A 16,175-nucleotide genomic window follows, 5' to 3' on the forward strand; every position below is an offset into this window, starting at 1 on the left:
CAATGGGAAACACAGCTGGCAAGGTATATGTGTATATCTGTAAGTCTATGTATGCATATGTGTGTGTTGTACATGTGCATGTGTATGTTTGTATGTGTGCATTCATGGTCCAGAGTTTCACAGACTGGGGTGAATGAAGGTACCAATTTGGGTTTCACCAGCCCCTTTTAAAGTTCTCTCTTGTCCCCATCCCAGCTTGAAATTGTTATTTAAGTCTCCTCATTTTCATTAAACCCTCCCCTTACAGTGGGAAGCTCATCTGTATTTTAATTCTCTATTGAAAACAGTGGTGCTTTAATGTAGAAACTATGCCAGGTAAGGAGGGATCTCCTAATTCAAGAACATCTAAAACTCAGATCAATACCTTTCTCTAGGCAGTGTGGAATAGCAGAAAGGCTCCTGGCTTCAGGCCCTGTTTCATTAGGAGTAGAAACAGTTTCGTTTTTTAGTCATTGTACCCCTGGTATCTAACACAGTACCTAGCACATAGATAGCATTTCTCAATCTCAGATCCATCACTTGTAAAATGGATAATAATAGTTTAGTGTCACACTCTGCTAAAGTCCCCTCTGGTTCTTCATTGTGACCTCAGTCCTCAGTCTTCCTCAACTCTTAGAATACCTAACTGCCTTCAAAGCTCAGCCTTCTACAGGAAGCCTTTCCTGATTCCCCTAGTTAATATTATTTTCTTCCTCAAATAATTACATATACACTTAGCAGGTTACACACTGCATCCTGCATCCTCCCACTCTGCCCCCAACTTACAATTACAATGTCTCTTCATGGAAACAGGGGCTATTTTCATTTTGTTTTTGTATCCTGAACATCTTATATGTACAAATACATGCATATGTATATATGTGTAGAGAGAGAGAAGAGAAGAGGAGAGAAGGAGAAGAGAGGAGAGGAGAAAAGAAGGATAGGAATAGAATCTGTACCTGTGACATCATGAGTTGAAAAAAGTCCCAGAGAAGGAGTGCCCTTTCCCAATGCAGGTCAGCACCTTCCTGGTAATTTATATCTTTGGGGAGCTGCTGAGGGGAGGTACTGAAAAAATCAAGTGACTTGTCCAGAGTCACACATCTTGTTTGTATCCAAGACAGGAAGAAGTCTCCTCTTTATTCTTCCATGCCAGCCCTCTTGCCTTATACCTATTAGGTGATTTAAAAATGCTTGTTGGATTGTATTGGAGGGCTATGCCAGTGGAGCATGAATTCTGAGAGGGTTATTATTCTGAGAGCCAGCCTGGTCCAGTTGAAAGAGAGAGGCTCATTGCCAGCTCATTGCAAGGGGATAAATTTTTCAACTACAACAGCTCTCGAAAGCTAGCTCCTCATGTATAAAGGGGTTGCAATGTGTGGGGAATGGAATATACAGACAAAATTACAGATCATTGAAGTAAAATATCTGTCACAGAATTGTTGTAAAGCACAAATGAGATGTTTGTAAAGGGCTCCATAAACCTTACTTAATATTCCCCACCCCCAAATCACCTCCTTGCCTAGCTTTCCCATTTCATGGTATCCTTCCAAGCCCCCAGCTTTAAAACCAGGACGTGGTCATTCCTGATGCTTCCCTTGTCTTCATTTTCTCTATTTAGTCTGTTACAAAGCCCTATCATTCCTTCCTTTGAAATATCTTGCAGATTCACTCTCCTGTCACTCTATTTCAATGGCTACACTGTTGTTAACTTCCTGGCTATGGGCAAGCCTCCTCATATCTTTGACCTTCAGCTAGCTCTATCTATGTCTCTGTGGAGGACAGGCCTTCCAAGCGATGAGATTGCTGATTCTTGACATCATAAGCAGAGAACTAGGAAGGTACAAGATTTAGTTAAAACACAGCTACTATCCTGGAAGGGTTCTTGTTCCAGTTTACATGTAGAGAAGGTGAAGGTTTAAAATGTACAGTGACCCTATGAACCTTAAGAAATTGCCTTCCATCCTGTCCAAAGAACTAAGACAAGATTTTTGTTCAGATATGCATGCTCATTAGACTCCATAAATGATGAGCTCAGTTCTGGATCCCACTGCTTAAATTCTCATATAGTGTCTTCTCTACCTACAGATCAGGCAAAAACCATAAATTTAAGGATGGTATTGATAAAATGGAGAGTGTCCAGAGAGGAGCCAGGAACTTGAGTCCATCACATACAAAGGAAGACTTAGACTCATTCTGTTTGGTCCCAAAAGATAGAATTAGGCACAACTAGGTGGCACAGTGGATAGATCATCAGCCCTGGAGTCAGGAGGACCTGAGTTCAAAACTGGCCTCAGACATGTACGAGCTGTGTGACCCTGGCACATCACTTAATCCCAGTTGCCTCCAAAAAAGAAAGAAAGAAGGAAAAAAAGAAGGAAGGCAGGAAAGGGAGGAAGGAAGGAAGAAAAAGAAAGAACTAGGAGCTACAAAGAAGTAAATTTAGGTTTAATGTCAGGAATAACTTTGTACCAATTAGAGATATTAGTTCTTTAAGCAGAAGTTTAAGACCATTTGTCAAATACGTTACAGTGGAGATTTCTTTCACATATGGGGTTGGATAGGATGGCTGGTGACGTCCCTTATAAGCTGGGGGACCAGGGATGGGGTAACCAGGGACAGTTTGGTGGCACCACAGTGCCTAGAGCACCAGGCCTGGAATCAGGAAGACCAGACTTCCACATTTCAAATCTGGTCTCTGATGCTTACTAACTGTGTGACCCTGGGCAAGTCACTTAACTCTGCCTCAGTTTTCTCACCTGTAAAATGAGCTGGAGAGGAAAATGGCAAACCACTCCAGTATCTTTGCCAAGAAAACCCCAAACGGGGTCAGAGTTAGACATGACTGGACAACAACAACAAACCAAGGTTTTTCTCAGGACACCAACACTTTAGGAAGCATCCTTCCTTCTGAGAGGGAGAGGAGAATCAAGAGAGCAGAGCACAAGCAGCCACCCAACTAAACTCTCCCAACATTCCCCTCTAAACAACTTAAAAGTGACTTCTGTGGCGTTTAAAAGGTTTGGGAGACATGGTTTCTGGGTAATTGATTCATTTCATTAATATGACTATTAATAAAAAGAGGTCAGTGGCCTCCTCAAACGCCAAAGACTCCTCATGGTGCTGGACTCACAGTTTACATGCCCTTGGAAGAGTGGGTGTTCCTGAGGGTGGCAATCAGCTCTGATTGGTTAACAATTAATGCAAAAATGAATATTACAATGAGATGTGGGCTCATTCCAATAAGGGTCTTGGGAGTACTTGAATCACCCAAGTCTTAGTCAAAGAGACATCAATTTCCATATCACATGTCTGACAAAAGGGAGAATCCACATTTCCCCAGACCTGTCTGAGTGAAAACAAATGAGCAGGAATCTGTCCATTAGCCAAAATTTTTAATTTCTTTTACTGGATAAGCCTTTGAGGAAGATTGCCCACACTGGTGGACTTTTGGATGAGAAAACAGAAAAGGAGAAAAACCTTGATCCTGATTGGATAATTAGTTATTAATACAAGAGAGAAACAATCATTTCTCTCACTCCTCAAATGAAATTGTGGAGTGGGAGAGCCTACATTTTTCCCACCTTAGACAACTTAGAAGGTTGGCAAGAGGTGTGTGACATTGCAGCAGGAGCCAATCATCAACAGCGCAAGCACAGTCCCTGTTGTGGGACTTGGAGGCAGTCACAAGAATGTGGGTGATGGCAGCAGCCTCAGGAACTCTCATCCCAGAGATAGTAAGGGGGTGAGACAACTAGTCAGAAGGAAATTACAGGGGACCCTTTGCTGGCACTGTGAGCAACTGACACTGGCTGGTCACTCTATGCAGTACTGCTGGTCACTATATGCAGTTCTGGGTCACAGCTCCAGGGAGGAGAGGGGCCTTTGTGGTCAGTCACAAGGGACCTGCGGCCCTGGTCACAAAAGGCAAAGAGGAGTGCTGGTGCCGGTGCTGTGGGGGAGCAGGGGCCTGGTCACAGTCCCAGGGCCAGGAGGAGCATTTCTGCTTGTGGCTATAAAAGAGCAAAAGTCCTTCCCAAGTAAAATCCAGAGCACAGACCAGGAGATCAGTGACCACAGCTCTCCCAGGATCACACCACCTTGGAAGCACCCAAAACTTGGACACCCCCAGAACCAGCTCTGAAAACAATAAAGTGGAAAAGCCTGAAGCTTGGCACATTGCCTCCTCCTTCCTGGACAAGCAGATCCCAGCTTTAATATAAAGTTCAAAGTCAAGAAGTAGGCTAGGAAAATGAGCAAATAACAAGAAAGGAACTTCACCATTAAAACCAGCCACAGTGGCAGGGAAGACCGCAACATGGATGCAAAAGAAAAAACAATATGAAAACAGCTATGAGCACAGCATCAAAGAGAAATACTAATTGAAACCAAGCCAAACAAAATTTTTGAAATAAAGAAAACTATAAGAGAGGTAGAGGGAAAATTGGAAAGAGAAATGAGAGTGATGCAAGAAAATTATGAAGAGAATTAACATCGTGGGAAAAAAATGTCAAAAAATGCTAAAGAAAGAGTGGTAATAGAGTAGTGAACTGGTCCAACTGTTGTGGAGAACAATTTGGAACTAGGTCCAAAGGGTTATTAAACTGTGCATGTCCTTTGTCCCAACAATACTACTGCTAGATCTGTATCCTAAAGAGATCAAAGAAAAAGGAAAATGACCCATATAATAAAAAAAATACCTATCACAGCTCCTTTTTTTTTTTTTTGTGGTGGCAAAGAACTGGAAATTGAAGGGATGTGCATCAATTAGGGAATGCTTGAACAAGCTGTGGCATATGATTGTGATGAATACTATTGTGCTGTAAGAAATGACAAGGAGGGGGGTAGTTTCAGAAAAAAGACATGGCAAGACTTATATGAACTGATGGAGAATGAGAAGAGCCAGGAGATCATTGTGCACAGAAATGATGATCAACTCTAAAAGACTGCTACTCTGATCAATACAATGATCCAAGACAATTCCAAAAGAGTCATGATGAAAAAATGCTATCCATCTCTAGAGAGATAACTGATGAATTCTGAGTGCAAATTGAAGAATAGTTTTCACTTTTTTTTAACTTTATTTTTGTGATATGGCTAATATGGAAATGTTTTGCATGATTTCACACGTATAATTGATGTCATTTTGCTTGCCTTCTCAGTGGGTAGTAAGGAATGGAAGGGAGGGAGGGAGAGGGAGAATTTGGAACTCAATTTAAAAGGAAAAGAATATTAAAAAATACATTAAAAATTAAATGAAAGGCTGAATCTAGCTTTCTGTTGGTGGTGAGTTGTGACTAAATAACTTTTTAAAGTCAGTTTAATGCTTTATTTTACCTGGTAAAGTGAAAGTAATCCAGACTCACACCAACCTTGATAGACCAAATGTAGTTCTAAGTAAGCCATCAGAAACTGACTTAAGTTTTTATCCAGTATAATTTGTATTATTTGGAACTCATGAAACTTTTAATGAAAGGAAAATTCCAAAACAAACACTGGGTGTATAAAACAGAGGAAGGAGCCTGGAGCGGAGGAAATGCTGTCAAAACACATGATTTGGAACACTTGAGCACTGATCCCCATCATCACTAATGACATAAATGTTTGTTGAATTAGCAAAAAAAAAAAAAAAAGCCCAGTTTGATAAACAAAGAATTCATGCAGGAAAAAAAAATCTGCCCATCATGATTAAATAAAATGTAGTCCAGGGACAATATACAGTGTTGAAAAAGGAAAGAGGTTAAGGGTTTGATTAGAACATTTAATTTAGTTCTTTCATCTTTTGGAAATCTAGAATCATACAGTTATTTCACTAGAGAGTAGGACAAAAGGAATAGCTGAGGACACAGGGGTTCACCAGGCAGATAACTTTTAATTCCCAGAATCTCTTCAAAGCTCAAACTCAAGGGCTATCTGTTTCAAAAGTCCTTCCCTGATCCCCCTAAGGCTTCCCTTGGCATAGAAGGAGACTGGGGAAGGAGTGACTTTTGCCTCTATCCCACACTTGCTCGGCACTCACTGGACAGAGGGCTAACATTTAAAAGAGAATTCTCTCCAAACTTCCCAAGAACTGCACTTCTCAAATTCGGTCGCCAAGAGCTAGGATTGGCCAATGAATTTATTCCATAATACATCTGTCTTTCCATTCTTTGGATAGAGAAGCCAAGACAACTAGATCATGAGCCTTACTGAAAACGACCTATACCAACAGGCCAGGATCCTTCTCTCAAGGCACGTTGGATTCCATGCTGGGTCGATGAGACCATTTCATTTGTTTGAGAAATTAAAAGCAATCTGTGGCAGTTCATCTATTGAAGCTATAAAGTCTAATGTCAGGATCTCATTTGAGGAGCAAAAGTTTGCCTGCATTCAAAGCAGTTAAAGGAGTCAGAAGTGTCCTCAGTGGTCCAAATCCACAAACAAGGTTTGAAATAATGAAATCTTTTTCAAAGTATCAGGTGGGAAATATCACGTTAAAATGTTTTGGCAAGGGCAGCTAGATGGTGCAGTGAATAGAGCACCGACCCTAGAGTCAGGAGGACCTGAGTTCAAATACAGCCTCACACACTTGACACAATTACTAGCCATGTGACTTTAGGCAAGTTACTTAACCCTAATTGCCCTCCAAAAAGCAAAACAAAACAAAACAAAACAAAACAAAACAAACTATGGTATTGGGCCCTATGAGTAGAGATTAATTTCTGAAGATAGTTGGTACACTTGTATTAAATAGTTTGCAGAAAAGCTAAAAAGAAACATATTGCATCGGGATATGGTTTTTTAAAAAACTGATTCGATTATGTAAACTTCAATAATATTATTTTACTTTCAATTAACCTATTTTAAGTAGTAATATATCTTTGAAATAGGTTAAGGTTTATATTTTAAAAATAACATTTGATTAATCAGTGATACAAATCACAGCCATTTAGAGTTGGTAAGGACTTGAGAGGTCACCTTTTAATGAGTAATGAATATTGATTAATTTTGACGAATAATAAAATGAGGGCAACCTTATTTTAAAGAAAATTGAGGGCCAGTGAGGATAAATGACTTAAGATGACACAGGGAGTGAATAACTGATCTGGGATTTGGACCCAGGAGTTTCGAATACAAATCAAGACCTCATGGAAACACGACAAAAGTGACAAAAGGGCTCTCAATGGACGTGCTAAGCATAGTGATAGAATGAGGAAACTGAAACAACTGAGGTTGAATCTATCTTTTCTGCAGAGCTGGTGAACTACACTGTCTCTATTATCAGAGTCTCTGGATATGTGGTTGGTTTTGCTGAACTACTTGCCTTCCCCAACCCCCTTTTTCTGTTGTAGGAGATCACTTGCTAGGCAAAAGGGAGGGATGGTGATATATTCAGAAATGAAGGCGATATAAAAACAAAAAAAAATATTTAATTGAAGAGGTAGTCTACAATGTTACATTACACAGAGAGCTGAAGAAGGATGAAGATGGAGAAAGACAATGGGCTGGGTGATTAAAAACAAAGTTATAAGAGACCTTGAAGAAAGTTGTTTTAGTAACATACAGGGGACAAAAGGCAGATAGCAAATGTCTAAGACAGGAAAGGCAGGGAATGTGCTTCTGAGAGAACAAATTCTTTCTAAAAGTTTGCTAACAAAAGGGAAAAAAGAAAGATAGGACAGCTTGAAGTTGTGGTCTAGCTTATGTAGGGTGGAAGTTGAACCTATCTGTAGGCTGGGGGAAACTCAAGAGAAAAATTGAAAATTTATGAAAGAGAATGCTTCAGGAAAAGGCTTTCTGGAAGAGAGAAAAGAGTAGCTGAGGATAGAAGCTGGTCATGAAAACCTGAATTGAAATCCAGTCTCAGACTGGGCAAATGACTTAACCCTGTTTGCCTCAGTTTCCTCATCTGCAAAATGAGCTGCAGAAGGAAAATGGCAAACCACAGTTGGGTCATGACTGAACAACAACAAACCTATCTTGTATGCATAGTAATTTACATGTTGTCGCCTTCATTAGAATGAAATCTGATGTTGGGGATCATAATGCTTTTCTATCTTTAGCCATTAGTAGGGCTTGGATGATAGTGATTGATGCCTATTTAACCCTGCAAGTTTGGCCACTTTCTAAACATCAAATGCAACTAGAAAATATTTGTTTCCATTTGAAAGGTTCTCTAGTGCTAAATACTGTTCATATCTCATATGTAGGCCTGTCTTCATCTTTAGGTATTAACTGAATAAACAATAGACTTAGGAGACCAAGGCTAGGAAATGGCTAGGCTGCTGGGATTTTTCAATAGTCTATATTCAGAAGTACACTCCAAGTTATCAGCAATGGAGCCAGAATTTGGCAACAAATCCATTGAGACTTCAGTTCCTAAAAGCCTAACATGGCGATGTTAATTCTACTTGATTTCCTAAGACTGTGCAATTCCATCTCCCTACCCTTAAATTTCCTAAATACTTTAGAAAAAAATAATCTCTTCACTCTAGGAAAGCAATTGTTGAGGTTTTTTGGTTTGTTTTGTTTTGGCTGTGTGTGTATTCAAATGACTCAGAAGATAGTTTCCTTGCCTCCCAGTATAGAATTTCTTCTCACTTACAGAATAGCAAACATGACCGTCTGCAACAAATATGCACGTTCTACTTCATAAACACACAAAGAAGTTGAGAATTAAAAGTAAACAAGTTACCAAAGTCTATATGCAATTTAAGAGCAGGTAGGTGGTGCAGTGGATGCCCGGCTTAGACTAAGACTCATCTCCCTGAGCTCAAACCTGACTTCAGACATTTACTAGCTGTGTGACCTGCACAAATCATGTCACCTGTTGGCCTCAGTTTCATATGTAAAATGAGCTGGAGAAGGGAATGGCAAATCACTTCAGTATCTGCCAAGAAAGCCCCATATGGGGTCACAGAGTTGGGTATGACTGAAAATGACTAAACAATATTTATAAAATGCCTACTATGTGTCAGACATTGTGCTAAGAGTCCTAGGGATAGAAAAGGGATCAAGACATTCCCTACCCTCAAGGAACTTACACTCCCACCAGGGAGACCAGCCAACAAATATATACAAAGTAAGCTACAGGATGACTAGGAAATAACAGGGAAGCCACTGTAATTAAGAGGAGCTGGGGAAGGTTTCCTGTGGAAAACAGGACGCTAATTGGGATATAAAGGAAGCCAGGGAGGGGTTGGTGTGGAAGAGAGCATTCCAGGCCTAAGTGATAGACAGAGAAAATGCCCAGAGCTGAGAGATGGCACATTTTTGTTTATGGAATAGCCAGGTCAGTGTTACTGATCAAAGCCTGAGTCAGGGAGTAAGGTATAAGACTAGAAAGGGGAGTGAGCTAGGTTATGAAGGGCTTTGAATGCCAAACAATGCATTTTTTTCTATTTGTTCCTCGATGCAACAGAAAGCCACTGGAGCTCACTGAGTGGGAGGGAAGGGGGTGTGTGACATGATCACACTTGTTTTAGGAAAAGCATTTCAGTGGCTGGAGAATGCACTTTCAGCAGGCTTACCCACCAGGAGGTTAATGCAGTACTTTAGGCATGAAGGGTTCAGGGGACATCAGTGAGATGTCGCCGAGGTGAAATCATCAGGCTTGGCAACAGCATGGGGAAGATAGTGCTGCCCTAATATGAAAGTTAAGAGGGTGTGGGTGTGTGTGGAGTTTGGGGGGAGTTTTGGTTGATTCGAAGATATCTAACAGATGTCCAGCTTGAGATCAGTAGAGACTGGGGCAGGAAAAGATGGGACTGGTGTAGTCCACTTGTCCTTAGACACAGAACTTGCAGAAGTTAACTTATCAGAGATCCTCAGGCCTCCTACTAGCCTTTATCTTCAAGGATGGTGTTCCTTCTAAAGGAAGAGAAAGGATTATGTGTTGGAATATTTGAATGTCCAAAAAATACACTTTAAAATTTCAGCTAGTTTTATAGGATGGTCTTTAAAAGTTCAACTTGCAATCCCACAAACATTCATGGTGCCTTTGGCACAGTACTTACAAATCGCGACTGCCTCAAAAATTCAACAGGGGTCCTTTTTTTCAAACTGGAATGATGCCCTAATGAAGATACAAGCTTCTAGGAAAAGAATCTTTTCAGTCACATCTGACTCTTCATTACCCTGTTAGGGGTTTCCTCGGCACAGACACTGAAGTGCTTTGTCATTTCTTTCTCCAGCCCATTTTACAGATGAGGAAACTGAGGCAAACAGGTTTCAGTGACTCATCTAGGATCACACAGCTACTAAGTGTCTGAGACCAAATTTGAACCCAGGAAGGTGAGTCTTTGTGACTCCAGGCCCAGTGCTCCATCCACTTATTATCCACAATTAGCTGCCCTGTTTGTTTCAAGCCATAGGTTTGGTTCCAACCTCTTACAATAGGTAGGCTGCCTACATCCTGAGAGTCCTGTACATGCACTTACTTTAGCTTTACCCAGGCTTTCCTTCCCCTCCACACTTTGAATCCAGTCCTCCCACCTCTTAAAATTGTCAGCTCTCTCTTTAGGACCAAGCTCACATGCCACATCTGATTTCTCAAGCCCGAGTTTTCATTCCACCACATATATAAATTGCCATAAAGACCTGTATAGGTTTTACTGCTCAAGAAAGTGAAAACAAGATACTTCTGAGTACCCTTCCCCCCTCAGCCCACCCAAAAGCTTGGAATACTTCTTCTAAAAATTCTACCTAAGAAATTTTAGTAAATAACAACGATCATAAATAAAAATCAAATGCAATTAGTGTTGTCTTGCTCTAAAGACCTTTAAACACAACAAAGGAGGTTTTTAAACATTGCTGTAAGTTTTATTTGCCAATAAGTTAAAGTGTATTCATGTTTGCCTTTTTTTTTTGACATTTAAAATTCAAAGCCCCTAAGAAAGGGCTCAGCTTCCCATTTAATCTTCAGATTCAGAACCTTCCTCATCTTGACTAATCTGGAAATAACGAAGTTCGTATGTCTCCTTGTCAGATGCAACCACACGAAGCCAATCACGAAGATTATTCTTCTTAAGATATTTCTTGGTAAGATATTTTAAGTATCTTGGGGAGAAAAAGAAAAACACATTTAATATTATCTTAAAAATCAAATGGAATTAAATAACGATGTGGCCCATTATAATGCATGCCTCTGGGAACATCTCCAGATTTGTAATTACTTGTGACTTTGAAGAACAGAACAAATTTCTATGCTCCCACTTGAACATTCAAATATATAGGCACTAACCAAAAGACAGATCACTCTGGAAAGAAGGGCCAGGCAAAGTCAGTCAATATTTGAAACCATAACCTTAGTGTTGGCATGTATTTTTCCTGTCCCTTGCCCATTATAAAGTCATTTTAAAGTGGGAATGACACCCATGGTAGTTCCAGATGTGCACAAAATAAAACAAAGGACCTCTTTCCCACAATGTCAGTTAGACAAATTAAGAAAAACCAAGATTATGCTCTTACCGTTTAGAGAACTGCTTCTCAGACACAACAGTGATCTTATTCTTGAAGCGTTCGATATGAACAACATTCCCTAGGTTCCCCGTTTTTCCATTGACTTTAACTTTCTCCTTCAAGAACTGCTCCTATTTTGAAAAATACAGAAAGAATACAGCACTAGGGAAGGTAACCCTAGATATTCACTAGGGAAGGCACCCTAGGAATACAGCTTAGGTTAAAATCATAGTCTCATTTACAGGTTAGTTAAATTCTAGTACTAAAAATTTAAAACCTCCCAAGGATGTATGTAAATAAACTGTCACTTACAAAATTTCCAGAATCAAAGATTCCATCTTCAACTGGATGAGTAAGGTCAAGGTTAAACTTCCAAGTGGATCTCTTAGCCTTCTTATCTTTTGGCTTAAAAAACAAAAACAAAAAACAAAACAAAACCACAGGGAAGAGGTTTTTCAATAGTTATTCTATAAAATGCAGATCTAATAGAAAATAGAGGAAAATACAGTATATGCAGAAGTTTGCCAAGAAATAATTAATTTTAAATACATTACAGGGAAAAAAATATCTCAGTCAATATCCCATTGTGGATACTTTCATAAAACGAAACCTAATTTAAGTATAGATTTCCATGTCATTTGCATAGATTTAGCAAGTATCTGGATGGAAAAAAAAGTTCTGAATTCCATTAAGTTCAGCTCTTCTCTTCCTAAACACACAGGGAAAAGAGCAAAAAGTAACCTCCTGAACAAGTCGTGGAAGCCATCACATGTTTTAAAAGTTAAGAGAATTCATTTAAAAAAAAATTCTTTATCAATTTTATAGGATGAGGTTAATTCTAAAACCAAGTTCAACTACAGTTACAAATAAGGGTGTTCAGCTCCTTGGTTTCTCTAAGCTTTGCTGTTTTCCCCAAATGTTAAGTTACAGGGTTTTAAATTGAAAAACTGAATAAAAAAAGTGCTTGCATGCCCACCAGTCATAATTAGGGCAAGTTAATCTATTCTTAATTCTGTAATAAAGAAAAAGAGATCGTCTTGAAGGGGCCTCTTAAACAGTTAAGTGAGCAAGATTTGGTGTCCAACACACATCAAGAGGGATATTATCACAGCTGAAGAGTTAGCCACAAAACAGGGTGGATTCTAAGGTCCCATGATGCTCAAGAACCCAGAAAGGGAAGGATAGTTATCAGAAAGGTTTTAGTGATATTACTTAAGACTGCCATGACCTGCTCAACCCTGGGACTGGGTAAATCATCGAGATTAGTTCTACAAAATCATCTCTCCTGAAAACTTCTTACTACATAATCAGAATCAAGTTCTGTGGTTAGCACTCGGCAGGTGTGGCCCTGCTTGACATGTCTGAAAAGAGGCTACTCAATTACATCCTGGATTATTCTAAGTTCTACACCATAGCTTGTGGCATCTTGAATTCAACTCCTACAGTTTACATCCGAGGTCAAGTGGAGTTATCCAGGGTAACACAAATACTATGTAGCAGAACAGGGATTGTGAAATCTTACTTCCAAATCCAGCATTTTCCACTGTTCGAATGCATCTTTTAGGATAGGAAACAAGAAATACTTATGTAGTACCAACTTATATGTTACAGAAATACGAACTTGAACCAAAACTTTGTTATTTACACGGCATTTTTGCTGGATGTCACCCCATACATCTCAAGGTTTCCATCAAGTCTCATCTTCTAAAGAAGGCCTTTCATAATCCTTCCTAACTCTAGTGCCCTGTTAATTATCTGACTTACCCTATATATGGTTTGTATTTATTTGTTGGCATGTAGTATCTATCCCCTGTTAGAGTCTAAGTTCCTAAGGGGCAGGGACTATCTTTTCCCCCTTTCTGTATCCCCACCCCAGAACTCAGCAACAGTGCCTGTCTCACAGTAGGAGCTTAATAAATGTTTACTAATTTAATGGGAGGCCGCGGAATCAATGACAGATTTGGAGAGGCAGTTTTGTGGCTGAGATCCCAGTTGTTACTATGATCTTTGCTCTCAATCAGACCGAGGACCTGTCAAACCCGACCTCTGACTGAACCAACTCTCTATAATCCAAACCTACTTTATACAGTGGACACAGTAAACAGCACTGGGCCCGGAATATCTAGACTCTGAGCAAGTCACTTAACCTGCCTCAGTTTCCTTAACTGTAAAATGGAGACCCTAAGAGCAACCACCTCTCCCAGAGTTATGAGCATCAAATGAGATCATTGAAAAACCTTAGCACAGGGACTGTACACAGTAGGTGGTACACACATTCCCACTCATCTGTAAAATGGGAATAACAGCATTGACCTAATGGACTTAGCAGAGAGCCTAATATACAGGCTCTCCATATATGCTTATTCCCTCTCTCATCTGTAAAATGATAATAGTATCATCCTAATGACCTTGGAGAGCCCGTACACAGTAGGCGCTACATATATGCTTATCCCGCAATCATCTGTAAACTAGCACCCCCCATTGTTGGGAACATCAAATGAGGTAAGTATAAAGGGTTTAGCACAAAGCCTGGTACACAGCAGGCTGGCTACATTATTAGTTTTACAGAAACCAACCTGACTATGGACATAAGTTACAAGAATACGTAAGTCGGAACGCGCATAAGCGTGGCGCCGTGGTCCCCAAAGGGGGTCCCCTGTCTCCGCCCCCCAGAATGCACCCCCACTTCCGTCCCCAGACCCGGCAGGAGGGAGGCCGAGGCCGAGGCCCGGGACGGGACCCCTTCCCGCGCAGCGGCCCCCCGGCCCTCGTGGGGGGAGGGGAGCGGAAGGGCCCGCGGCTTGGCGCCGGACACACATATACACACACGTGCGTGCACACACACACGCGTGAAACACACGCACGCACACCCCCCTCGGGGCTCCCGCCGCGTCCCCAGGCTCCCAGTGCCCCTGCTTACCGGCGCCATCTTGGACACACACGTTGCGGAAAGGGAAGCCGCGCCTGCGCACTCTCTACTTATAGCACGGCGTACGCCCAGGCACTCATGGAATGACGTAAAGACGCTGCCGGGAAGACGAGTTCCGAGGAGGCGTAAGTTGGTAACCAAGGAGACGAGGGGTGTGGCCTGGAGTGGGCGGAGTCGGCAGTAGCATCCTCCGCCGTGAAGGCGGCTGCACTGTTTTCCACCTCCTTGGCCAGTTCTGGGTCTTGGAGTTAGGGGCTATGATTCGCCTCTTTTTACAGATGAGGCAGTCGAGGCTGGAAGACATTAAATGATTTTTGCCAGGTTTTTGGGTCAGGACTCCAACTCCCTTGCTCAAATCTGCTGTGCACCCATAGAAATCCCTCAGTTTTGGCGTACGATAAATCGGGTTCCCCCCATAATTTAGGGTCAAAAGTGGTATAGACGGAATGGGAATTACAGTAGGGAAATTTACGCTTATTGAAGGCAGGAGCAAGATTCTCGTTCTCTGCATCTTCTCCCTCCTCTCCCCCCACCGCCAGCGTAGGTCCCAGCTCTTTGTAGGTGAATGATCACATTCACGAAAAATCTCTCCTTTTTTCCATATTTTGCCATCAGCTCGTGCGTGTGACAAAGACAAAAAAGTGTTTGTGCGGGCACCTGCCTTGAACTTCAGAATTCTGGGACTTAGCTTCCTCCGGGGTCAAATAAGGAGGAAGCATGGGGCAATGATTGAACACACCGGAGTCAGAAGACTCCAGAAGCCTTTTCCGCTGTTAATTGTTTCCTATTTAGTCTCTAAAAGCCTCTGCCATTAGACTGTAAACTCTTTGAGGGCAAGAAATGTCTTGCTTCCTATCTCCACAACTTAGCACAGAACATAGGAGGTGTTTAATAAATGCACTTTGGATGACTGAATTATCAGCTGTTCAGCCTTGTGCAAGTCATTTAGTTGGAGAAAGTAGTAAAGGCTGGACTGGATAATTCCTTTATCATCTAGAGCTTTTCTGTGTAATGGACAGAGTGTTGGACCTGGAGTCAGGAAGAACTGAGTTCAAATCTCCTCCTAGACATTTACTAGCTGTATCACTAGGTACTGCCGCTAAAGCTTAACTGGGCAAGTCACTTAACCTTTCTTCGACTCAGTTCTCTCCTCTGTAAAAGGGAATAATGGCATCTACAATCATATGGTTGTTGTGAGGTTCAATTGAGGTAACAAGTTTGCAAACCTTAAAAATGCTATATGAGTGCTACTACCATCAACAGCAGCATAATAATAGGTGAAAAAAGGCACTCATGTTCTCAGTCTCTCTCACTCTCTAATAATTATAAAATTTAGTCATGGCTCCTTTCATCAGTGTTTCACATTGAAACCCATGGGGCTAAGCTGAGTCACTGGACTTCCATCCAGAAGGCCAAGAAATCACTGACCTGGGACACAACACAGAAACTAATTTCCCATGGAAGATTTTGTTGTTCTGCCTAACCCACTAATTTAGGCTAATTTCAACTAAGGTGGATTGAAGGGCAGGAACCTAAATTGGGACAGAGGCTTCTCATAGTCTGTGTAAAATGGGAAGGGTTTTGTGCCTCCAGGATCTATAGACTTTTCCCTAAACTTAGGGCTTGTCTATGGAGAAGGGATAAGTGGGTATTTCCTTATGATGTCACTAGGAACAAAGGAGACCAGTAATATAGTACATACAGTTAGAGGCAGCAAGGGAAGGATTTGTAATTTATCCTTTGATACTTCCAGGTTCACAAGGCCATCTTCCAGCCAACTGAATGGAAGAAGAGACTCATTTTCTCCCCTTTCAAAAGTCATTTCCCT

At 41.1% G+C, this 16,175-nt stretch overlaps 1 protein-coding gene across 1 annotated transcript; it reads right to left on the reverse strand.

Moving 5' to 3' along the window:
• Positions 1-10,757: 10,757 nt before the first annotated feature.
• RPL22L1 (ribosomal protein L22 like 1) lies at positions 10,758-14,451 on the reverse strand. Its single transcript, XM_069083577.1, has 4 exons — positions 14,339-14,451; positions 11,731-11,823; positions 11,428-11,549; positions 10,758-11,016 (listed from the first exon to the last, which is right to left on the reverse strand). The coding sequence occupies exons 1-4, from the start codon at positions 14,345-14,347 to the stop codon at positions 10,872-10,874; spliced, it is 369 nt and encodes a 122-aa protein (XP_068939678.1). The 5' UTR covers positions 14,348-14,451; the 3' UTR covers positions 10,758-10,871.
• Between the last annotated feature and the right edge of the window lie 1,724 nt (positions 14,452-16,175).

The sequence above is a fragment of the Petaurus breviceps genome, unplaced genomic scaffold (assembly GCF_028583685.1).
Source record: "Petaurus breviceps papuanus isolate PSGF00001 unplaced genomic scaffold, PetGlider_PUasm1.0 173, whole genome shotgun sequence".
Classification (NCBI taxonomy): Eukaryota; Metazoa; Chordata; class Mammalia; order Diprotodontia; family Petauridae; genus Petaurus; species Petaurus breviceps.

Bases quoted from the DNA above. Each gene is read 5' to 3' on its own strand.
- RPL22L1 (XM_069083577.1), bottom strand. The intron at 11,550-11,730 runs GTAAGTGACAGT...TTTTCAAAATAG, and splicing joins TCTTTGATTCTGGAAATTTT to GAGCAGTTCTTGAAGGAGAA. The intron at 11,017-11,427 runs GTAAGAGCATAA...TTTCTCCCCAAG, and splicing joins GAGAAGCAGTTCTCTAAACG to ATACTTAAAATATCTTACCA.